Source organism: Trichoplusia ni, chromosome 5 (assembly GCF_003590095.1).
Source record: "Trichoplusia ni isolate ovarian cell line Hi5 chromosome 5, tn1, whole genome shotgun sequence".
NCBI lineage: Eukaryota > Metazoa > Arthropoda > Insecta > Lepidoptera > Noctuidae > Trichoplusia > Trichoplusia ni.
Window position 1 is genome coordinate 18401933 of NC_039482.1, and position 9182 is coordinate 18411114.

Here is a 9182-nt window from a genome sequence, read left to right on the forward strand (position 1 = left end):
TGCAGAATATTTTATCTGAAGGCTTTTCTGAAATTCTTCTAGCTTTAAATAGAAATGACAAAAAATGCATGTATCAAATGAATCGTTAATATAATCCTCCTTTTTTAAGGAAATTATTCCTTGTAACCGGTCAAAACACTCAGACTCAGAACAAGCATCTATGGATCACACAAATGCTTGTCCTACTAACTTATAAACTCTAACTCTATAACCTTAACTTTAAACCCCTCATTTTCGTCAAAGTTTAAAAACAAACCAATTTCATGGAAATCAGTTAATTTGACACACATTTGCACTCCTCTAAGCTTGCTGTAATCATGATAAAAACACACCTACATTTTTACTTCAGGTGCTAAAATTTTATGGCACTTGATAATGTGACTCGCAGATTTTTTTCATACCTTACATATAAAGACGCCTAAAGCTATTGGAAAAAGATCGAAGTTGATGGCCATCCATTTAGATTTAAAAAATCCTTTGGATATGATAAGAATAATAATGAATGTCAAATAAGCAGGAAACTCTGGCTGAGGATATAAAATAATACTTAAAATTCCCTTTAGAATAAATTATAGGAATATTTTTTTCAAATATCGTGAAATCATTGGGTGTCGCGATTTGGGTCCATCCAGAAGCGAGACGAGGTTATGTTAAAAAACACAAAAACACGTTTTCGAAACCTGAATTTTAAGACTTATAATCTAATAAACATTGTCGATTAGTGACATTCTTAAAGGTCACTTTAATGTGAGTTACTCCCTCAAACCTTTTAATAAGTTACTTTAATTTTCCCCTTAACTGCTATGATGATACAAACCGCCAACTAACACCTCCCACTAATCAAGTTCCTTCATCATCGAAAGACAATTTATCACCTGTTCCATTAACAAATGCAGTAACAGCCCATAAACAACTTGACTAGTAAGGTGACTGTAAGAGTTGGTATAACGATTCAGTTTCCCTACACCATTGTTCCCCCCATTTTCACGGTTGTTAGTCCCGTGGGGTCACCGTCAAAGTTCCACCTCGTTAAGTAACGCTCCGTTTGACGCGGCGTCGGATAATTCGCTAGTTCTTTTGGAAGAATTAATTTTGTTCGGTTGCGATTTGGGGGATTGGACTCGTTGATTGGTTGTTTTGTTCTTTGATGTCTTCCAGTTGTGAAGTTTTAGTGGGTTGTAATAATGTCCTGATCGATTTCGTACCCGGCAGTCATCACGCCAAACCCACTGTGCGCGACGTGTCTCGACGTGTTCCGTCCCCGCGTAGGCGTTTGTGTGATCCACGAATACTTTTTCCAAGTCTGGGTGTCTTTGTGCATGTGAATTATATGTTTGTGAAACCCCCGCGACACAAGGATTAAATTTCATAGTGCGGGATAAAAAAAGAAAAAAAGCACCTTTTTTTCTCCTATTCGTTTTTCGTAAATTTACATTTGAAATGATACAAAGTTTGCGACCATGATATTCTTTCAAATCAAGGATAATAGCTTACATACACAAACTAAAGAACTTACCACATAGGTATCTACTAAGATCGAACTTGATACCTAATAACAGTAATCACAATGAAGTCATAAATTGGATTTCAATTTAAAATTGTTCTCAAAATCAGTATACTAAAAACCAAGTAAAAATAAAAAAAAGCCTTTAGAAAATCAAGAATCCTATCACCGAATTCCTACCACCAAGTACTATAGCACAGCTGAAGTATTGTGGAATTGAGACATAGCACTAAACGGCGTAGAACGGCATCTCGCTGCCACACGCCGCTCGTCGCCAAAAGTGGTAGCAAGCCCCAAGACTTCATTAAAACAGTGTATATAAGTAAGGTAATTAATTTTGCTACACCAAGATTGAAAGTCTCGTCAAAGTTGAGAAATGTTGTAAACGGGACTTTTGACGTGATGTGAAGTAAAACTAGTTGTATTGTGCTAAGAGTTAATTTTCTTACGGTTTAACAGTTTCAAGTAGATTAACTTTAAGATTTTGTCTGGTAAAAATGGTTCTTAGGTTAAATATAAGACGAAGTTTTAGCGCTTCTTAGGTCCACACTTTCATTGAACATATATTTAAGTGACATTTAGAACATTAAAGCGTTTCTTTTAAATTTTATATTTATTTAAAGAAAAACTGCAGAGGCAGGTTAAACAATAGTAGGCATTTAAACAATAAACTACTAACCAAATACTATCATTTTTTTTGTGCTGGAATCGACCAAGCTTTTCTAAACATGAGGTATTCAAAATACCTTAACATAATAGGGCTAAAAATGTGCAGAAAAGCCTCAAAAAATCGACTCAAAATTTCCAGGCAATTAACCTTGTTTCATCACTTTCGTAGCTCAAAGTTGCAAACAAACAAGTAACTATGTCGGTCTATTGTGAACCGAGTTTCATCTAAAAATGTATTTCATTACTACAGCGGTTGCCCCAAATTGTTTTTAATAGTTTCCGGTGAGAGAAACCTGTGCTTTTACCACGAACCTCCAACGCAAGACTGTCGCTGTTACGGGAGCGAGACAGCGCTCTACGTTGCGTTGTGCCATCTCGCTCTTGTCATGCCAAGAGTAATATTTGAAGGTCACATAGTACAGGCCCAGGTTTGATTATTCAAAGGTTTGTTCTGAATCAAGGTATTTCCATAATCCGTTATTACGACGGCATTGTAGTGATTTGAAAGGTTTTCTTCACTTAAAAACGTTTCTGCGCATTAAGCAGTTTGTTATTGTGGACGATGTTTAGATAAATTATGATTTTGTTTAGTTTTCAGTTATAAAATGGTAATTAATGTGTCTAAGATAAACTGTACTGTTTTTGGGGTTCCATAAGTGGAATCTCGCATGAAAATATTTTTTGGTCATGTAAGTTTTTGAAAAGGCCTAGTTCAATTACAATTAAAAAGAATCTCAAATTTAATTAAAATTCAGAACCAAGACAAAACAAATGCAGTTCTAGTTTCTCTTCTTCTTCTTTTTGAGTCTATAGAACTTATCCCATGACATGAATATGCACGCGGTACTTAACACCACACCATTACAGACAAAGAAAACTCAATCGACTTATAATGAACCATGGTTAATAATTAATACCTAAACCACATTAACGTTTAATAAACTGTACAGATAACTTCTCGTCTGGTCCAAGAAATAGTCCATTCCTCTCGATATGACAGTCGTTGGGTTTCGGCGTGTTCGGAAGGGCTCTTAGTTCGTAGTTCATGATGATCGAAGCCAAGCCACATCGCACGGTTTGGTAGCCGAAGCGTTTACCTAGAAGAAATAAAATGAGATATTTAAAAGATTTGAGGTGGGAAAATATATAATAATTTATGGAAAGCTTTTACGCTGCAGAAGTAAACCATAAATTAGAAGGCAAAAAAAAATGTTCTGGACTAAGAAGTTGAGCCTTTTGAAATAAAAATTAAACAGCTTACAGCCACAATGGACAAATGAAATTGATGGAGACGTAAGTCGTAAATGTCGTACGTGTTTTCAAACAATCAATTAACTTGGCCTATCACGGTCCACTGCTGATCATAAGGCTTCCCCAAATTGCGTTTCTTGTCACAAGGAAATGTCGTTTCAATATATTTGAGCAATTTCTAAATCGCTATCGTTAAGAGGCACATTACACGTACATGTGCCATCCACACCAATTTAACCCTCAAAAAACTAAAGTAAACTCACCGATACATCCTCGAGGTCCCTCCCCGAACGGCATGAAAGTATAAGGGTTGATCTTCCTCTCATTCTCCGGGAGAAATCTATCAGGCTTGTATAATTGAGGTTCTGGAAAATGTTTCTCATCTTGCTGCATGCCCACAGCGTTCACGTAGACCACTGTCCCCTTAGGAATTGTCAGCTGATCGTGGATCTGGTAGTCTTGCGATGCTATGCGGTCCAGCCAGCCCATTGATGGGAATTTTCGAAGAGCCTCTATATAGGAATAGAGAGGGTATTAAAGTAGGAAACGTTGAACATAATATTGCCAGAGTCGTTTGCACATTGTTTGAGAGCATATTAAAATTGTGCCATTAGCCTGTGTGATTTCGCTTTACTGAGCGTGGTATATTTAACTAACTTAACTTTTATAAAATAGCACATGTCAACGTACATGTCTTTTAGAATATATTGAAACTTTTGAAAAATATTATATATTTTTTTCTTAAAAGTTCAATAATTATTTACTTCTATATTAAAATTCATAATACCTTTGATAACGCAGTTGATGTATGTCAGATCAGCGAGTGCTGTCGGGTCTAGATCCACGCCATCATTTTTTTGTTTTGCATCTACTAGCTCCTGATACAGTTTCTCCTAAAGACCATTAAAATATTAATCATTAGATACTAAAAAGTAATACGATTATGGCCCGATTTTTCAATCGTCAGATAACTTTTATCTGAGGAATAAATATGACATATTTTCCATACAAAAGCTGTCAAAACGTCAAATAAAAGTTATCTGGCGATTGAAAAATCGGCCCTTAGTCGTCTAAAAATCTTTATTTTCATATATAATAGATCTCAACTTAACGTTTGTCCTACGTTATGAAAATGTTTACAAAAATCTTAGTTTTCCGCATCTTTCTACAAGTACGCACCTAATTTAACGTGCTAATATCTGTGTTATAAGAAATCTTAGCAATTCCATCGGCTCCATCATCTTTACGTGCATAGTAAAATTCTATTTTAAAAGTATCAACACCCATCTTCACAATGAATCACCAGTATTATAATTCAAGTAAATATTTCCTTTAATGAACTCATCAATACATTAACGGTGTTAAAATTATTCATAGATTACCGCGTGAATACTGTAAGCGCATTAACATGTAAATGATGGTGCCACTGTTTAACCATCAACGATTACGTCACGTCGTGTAACAGAACTTTTGAAATTCTGACACGTATCTACTTATTCAAGAATCTGTTGACGCTTTTTGGGATGGATAATTCATTTACTTAAATTTTGAATACGAGTAATATATGTTATGTATTTTTCTGTGCCTCCATAGCAAGTTAAGCTGTCTTGACTATTGCATTTTGAAAGTTCTGTTTTCTAGATTTTATTTATAAAAAGGTACTTGGGATTTTTTTAAGCTAGGACATGATTGTACAATACTGCTTGACAGAGATATCGTTTCTTATGTTCCATAACTGAAAGTTAACTCAACTCAACGTCATCTAGTCTCAAACTAACCAAAGATTTTATAATGAGTACAAAACAACTAATATTTTACTTAATACATACATATTATACATGAAAATAAAGGAATATTAATTGATTCTCTCCAAATAGCAGTGCAAGTTTATACTTAGCTATGTTAATTAATTAATTTAATTACAAGTCTTTGCACTCCAGAAAATGGATATCAGTGGACCTACCGGCAACAAAATTTAGAAGATTTTTTCAACTGCCGACGAGACCCGCTCTATGCCGTGTCGTATTTACGAGTACAACTGTGACAGTACTATTTAAGAAGGGATGAGGTAACTAATTAAACAGATGTTCTATTACCTACAGGTAGGAGTCTAACATTCGAAGCGCCTGATGTTTTGATTCTGACCTATGATTATAGCACGTTTGATAACTAGAATAAAAACTGAGTCTAGGTGTCTTTGTGCATGTGACTCGAATGTTTGTGAAACACTCGCGGCACAAGGATAAAACAAAAGAGCGCGAGTCGTTTGTAAAAAAAAGAAACCCACGCAAAAACGTTCTCAAAAGCTAAAATAAATTAAATATTTACAGAAACATTCCAAGAAATAACTTAAAATAAGACTTAATTTCTTTACTTTCTAACTTGTTTAACTAATGATAAAGTCAAGTAATGCTTAGTTGTTTAATTAAATGTCAGATTGGTTTCGTGATAACACTTGATACAGGTCGCTGGCGGTCGGCCGAGATAAGGTTTGAGGATCGAAACAATTGACGTTTGATTTCTAATGGCGTCGACCAAACAATACATTTAAATTGTACAACAATTTATTTAGTGACAGTAATTATAATAGCTTTTAGTGTTCGAAGTAAGGAAAAGTTCTATACTCTTAAACTTTTTCTGCAAATGCAGAAATCAAATATACCTAGGAGAAATTCATTCTCAACTCAGCAATTTATAGAGTGAGACAATAGAGAAAAGCACCTGATTTTATTAATAGTTTAAGAAATATAAATTCCCTTATGAGATAAACATTCTCGATGATAAATCTGATAAGACTCGAAGCCAGGCCACAGAAAAGCCTTAGTAAGAGGATGGGAAAACGAAATGTCTTTGAATCTTAAGTACCTGACAAGAAGGATTCCATGCTAGTTCATATAGCGTCCACGTAAGAGTCACGCCAGAAGTGTCAAAGCCACCGAGAAGAAAGATGGCGGCTTGCGCAAGTAGAAGATCTTCACTGATTTCTGTTAATATCAATTATAATTATCATCAGAACCCCTTAGTCAGTACTGGGTAAAAGACTATGTTCTTAATAAATATTGATTATTAGTCTTTTTGTTGACTGACTTGTCAGTAACAATTGCAGCTCCCAATATGAAAGAGAATGTTCCTTATAAGGTTTTCGCTTGGTGGCCAAAAACCTTGGTGTCATTATTTCACAGGTTTTTGAATTATGAAAGTTTTGGACATTACCTTCATTGTCTGCAGCTGCCTCTTGCTTTAACTTTAACAGAGCATCAAGGAGGTCTCTACACTCCTTTACCTCTTTTTCGTAACCTCCTCTCTGTTCTATTATCGTACGGAATATATGCCGCAGCACTTCCACTGTGTCTTTGGGAAACAGTGAAAACCTGAAAAAAAAAATACAAATCTTAAAAACAAGGTGGTTCAGAAAGTCTGGACCGCATCGAAAAGATATATTTTTTCCCTGTTTGCCATGAAATTCTCTTGATTTACATGCAATCGAAAAGAATATGTTTCTCTTAAAAGCAAAACAAAAAGAAGGTCGAGTTCTGCTGAAAACAAAACAGCAACTCTCTGATCTAAGGATAAAATCATGATACCTATGTCTCACACTTACCTAAACACATCAACCAACTCAGGGTAAAAGAAAATACTAGACCAACACAAGCCTCTGTGAAGGTCGAAACTAGCGAACTCCTTTGTGATACGCCTCATCAGACTGTCACCAGTTTTCACAGTTTCACTGGTCACACCGAATGCAGCTTCGCCTATCACGTCCGTTGTGAAGTCTGAGCAAAGAGTCTGCGAAGATCATAATAGATGCAGTAACTTTAATGATTTTATGTAACTTAAGTCATTACATAAAAATAAGTAGGTAATAGTTTCTGATTTTATCTTTAAAATGTACAGCATTAAACTTGGATGCTTACAGAAATAATTACGCAAAATATGCGTGATATTATAGTTCGTTAAGTTAAAGATCTCGGTCCATTTGGATAATTCCACCATGTTTCTTGATCTATCTCCTGTCAGAGATCAAGTGCAGGAACCACACTTAATGTGCCTCCCGAAATACGAAATCTCATAGACTTCCATTTCCAAGACTTTTCGTCTGCATTCGTTGTGAAAGCGATTCGTCGCTTTACGAAGTGTGTATTTCAAAAGCAACAATAGGCCGCAAGGTTTAGTAAACAGTAACATCTTCAATTAGATTCGTACCCTTAAATTAATAGTATCTTCATTATACATGTCCTCTTTAATCCTCATGACTAAGTCGTTGCATTTCGTCGTCAGAAGACCGTGTAGACTTCGCAACTTCGCTGCTGTGAATAATGTCGTTAATCGTCGCCTTAAAAATGACCAAAGAGGATCCTAGAAAGAAGAATTTAAATTGTATAGCAATTGGATAAATGTGTCAAACTGTTTAAATATGAAAAGAAAAGATCTAAATCGAACACATAAGTTCACACAAAAGAGTCGAGGATACATATTAACACCCAAAAGTTAATTATAGTAAATTGACTCTTATTTCAACAACGCAAAGAACATATTTCTTTAATATTTCTGATAGAGACATTGTTATCTCTTTATATCCTAAGTACTCATGGTTTCCTTATGGTAATTACACATAGACATCAACTTAAATGCTAATTGAATAACATAAATATTTAACACAAATACTAATCACTAACTCACATGGCTCAACACACATCTGCCTACATTTGTAACTAAACAAACGCACTTACATTTACAGTGAATATATTAAGTGCACCAATAGGATCAGTTTTGCCAGAACTCAGGAATCTGTTCCTGAAGATATCATGGTCCTTCACCAGTACTCTCCTCGCTATGTCCGGACAGTTGATCACGAGAGCTTGTCTCCAGAATACCCACATGCCGACGTAAGGGGACTTGAACTCATTGTACACTTGTTTCATCCAAACTGCCTGGTGAGTAAGAGAGGTAAAGGTTTACGACAAAGTTAAGATTAGGTACTAAGTCTCTTATAATTTGTGAAGTTTATATGTTTAACTTTCTAATCCTTTCATTGACTTTAATAAACTCGTAAAAAAAACGTGTAAAAACCTAATAGATTTGAAAAAATCTTAAGACCCATTTTTTAAACGTCACTCCATTAAAATTTTATCAAAATCGTTCCAGACGTTTTTATAGTTGCAAATTGCATTGTCATCGGGTATGAAACTGCACTGAAAATTATAAGCTTATTGGGAAGTGCCTCAAAATTGAGTTGCAAAAATCCTACCGGCATGACAAACAAAGCAAGAATAGTGAGTGTATAAAAACGTGGGAAAAATTTATCAGCTGATGAGCACAGGTCTCTTCCCGTATAAAAAATGTTTGAGAACTGATCACCACGCTAACTCCCTGCGGGCGTGATGGGATATAATTATTAAAACATACATATAGCTTTGAAAAAGTCACATTGTAACCCTGCCTACGTTTTAATCGAACCTGCACCTCGTTCATACCATTCCATGCAACCGCAAGGCCACAACGTCGTAAAAATAAATATGCAACAAAATTACTTACAGGGTTTTGACGTTGCAAAAACGTGAGACTTCCCATTATAAAATGTGGGGGGTTATGGGGAACTTTCCTGTCCCGCCAAAATTTCCTCACTCGGTTCCATTTCACCAAAAACCAAGACAATAAGAACAAGAACACTACACAAATTAATATGAACAACATTGTTCGAGATCTTCACCTACGAGATGAATTAATATACTGATTGCTTGCGACTGTTGATAAATTA

The 9182-nt window shown here is 35.3% G+C and overlaps 1 protein-coding gene across 1 annotated transcript; it reads right to left on the reverse strand.

The window, feature by feature from the left end:
* Positions 1 to 2705: 2705 nt before the first annotated feature.
* Positions 2706 to 9182, reverse strand: LOC113493823 (cytochrome P450 6k1-like). Its single transcript, XM_026871849.1, has 9 exons — positions 8960 to 9182; positions 8155 to 8355; positions 7628 to 7780; positions 7026 to 7210; positions 6638 to 6795; positions 6290 to 6408; positions 4212 to 4317; positions 3688 to 3936; positions 2706 to 3270 (listed from the first exon to the last, which is right to left on the reverse strand). The coding sequence occupies exons 1-9, from the start codon at positions 9116 to 9118 to the stop codon at positions 3101 to 3103; spliced, it is 1500 nt and encodes a 499-aa protein (XP_026727650.1). The 5' UTR covers positions 9119 to 9182; the 3' UTR covers positions 2706 to 3100.

Coding starts and splice junctions, on each gene's coding strand:
- LOC113493823 (XM_026871849.1), bottom strand. CDS start 9,118: ATGTTGTTCATATTAATTTGTGTAGTGTTCTTGTTCTTATTGTCTTGG. Junction 7,781..8,154: donor TTAATATATTCACTGTAAAT/GTAAGTGCGTTT, acceptor TCTTCTTTCTAG/GATCCTCTTTGGTCATTTTT. Junction 4,318..6,289: donor CATGGAATCCTTCTTGTCAG/GTACTTAAGATT, acceptor AATGGTCTTTAG/GAGAAACTGTATCAGGAGCT.